Source organism: Pundamilia nyererei, unplaced genomic scaffold, assembly GCF_000239375.1.
Source record: "Pundamilia nyererei isolate P.nyererei 1_Seehausen unplaced genomic scaffold, PunNye1.0 scaffold00256, whole genome shotgun sequence".
NCBI classification, from domain to species: domain Eukaryota; kingdom Metazoa; phylum Chordata; class Actinopteri; order Cichliformes; family Cichlidae; genus Pundamilia; species Pundamilia nyererei.
This window is the reverse complement of record NW_005187657.1, coordinates 461,941-463,356: the sequence shown is the minus strand read 5'-3', so window position 1 is coordinate 463,356 and position 1,416 is coordinate 461,941. Positions and strand designations below refer to the sequence as shown.

Below are 1,416 nucleotides of genomic sequence, written 5' to 3'. Positions count from 1 at the left end.
ATTTAATAATTATTGTAATTAAAAATAAACATAGTACAAGGTCCTTAACATGAGTTAAACGGGTTTTAAGGACCTTGTAGAATCCTAAAGCTCTTCAAAGAGAACATGAGACAAGACAAAATAAGGAAGCTTATACTGTACAAACTGTTTTATGAAGCACACCCAGTTTTGTAGTATTCAAGTGTTCTACCTTCTCGGGCCATCTCTGCCACCACCAAAGCCACCTGGCAGCTCAGACTGCTTTTTCTCTGTAAGGCCTGAGCCAGTATGGGTAGAATCCCACTTTTGGCAACGTCGATAGCAGCATCTTTCTCTGTGAATGCAAAAGTCCGTTCATTTAGAATGATAAAATTCACTGTGCAATATGTGATGTTAGTTGAAAAGTGACTCAAAAAGTTGATTCTGTTCATCTGGACGAAGCGCTTTCAGTGGGACAAATGTTTCAGCACTCAGCTGGGGGACTTCTTCAGTCTCAGCTGACTGCAGGTTTCCAACCGTAGACTACGTCCACACTGGCCCAGATAGATTTGAAAACGCTCCGCGTCCACACTAGTGTTTTCAGTCGTTTTCACAGAGTTGTGCGTCCACACTGAAACGGCCCAAAACGCTTATGTTCCAGTCCTGCGCATGCACAAAAGCGAGTGAGAATTTGAAGAAAAGCTATCTGGAGCATGTAAACTGATATTAATCTTAAACAGGGCTGTCAAAATTGAGAGCAATCAAAACAACTGCTGTATAATGCCCTCCGCTAGCTTTAATTGGTCACTTGACTGCATCAGATGACTAAAATGCGTCATCATTTTAGAAAGTCTGCGTTTTGAAAACGCTGCGGTTTTCCTTGAGGAAAACGCCGTCTCAGTGTGGACGGGAGACCAAAGCAGAGAGAAAACGATGCAGTGTGCACGTAGCCTTAGAAACGGTGCGTTTGCATAATGACTGAAGCTAGCACCACTGACTAACAATGAGCCGTGAGGTCAGTTTGATGATCTTTAATATGCAAATTGTCACAACTCAATAAACATTGATCAGTGGCCATGAGTCCCATTCACAGAGAGTTGGGGAAAGGCTGCAATCACAGCATTGTAAGATGGTGACAGATGTACCCTTGGCCTGACGAGGTGGCTCTTCTGTGCTGTGCCATCTGCTTTGCCAGAGGTCGTTTGGTTTCCCCGATGTACCGTATTTTCACGACCATAAGGCGCACTTAAAAGTCTTAGATTTTCTTCAAAAAGTACGGCGCGCCCTATAGCGCAGTGCGCCCTGTGTGTTGTAAGGAGGACGTAGTAGAGAACACCATGAGAACGCTAAAGGGTGAAGTGTGGGCGCAACCCTGAAAATGGCAAAGAGACACACTTACGAAGCACAGTTTAAACTGAAGGCCATCAGCTACGCGGAGGAACATGGAAATCGAGCAGC

General features: G+C 44.5%; 1 protein-coding gene across 1 annotated transcript in view; it reads right to left on the bottom strand.

Annotated features, from left to right (window-relative positions):
- LOC102204555 (rap1 GTPase-GDP dissociation stimulator 1) overlaps nt 1-1,416 on the bottom strand; it is a 32,176-nt gene that overhangs the window by 24,631 nt on the left and 6,129 nt on the right. Inside the window, exon 3 of the mRNA XM_013915083.1 lies at nt 191-313. Within this exon, the coding sequence (XP_013770537.1) occupies nt 191-313 (123 nt within the window). The remainder of the gene's footprint in view (nt 1-190; nt 314-1,416) is intronic.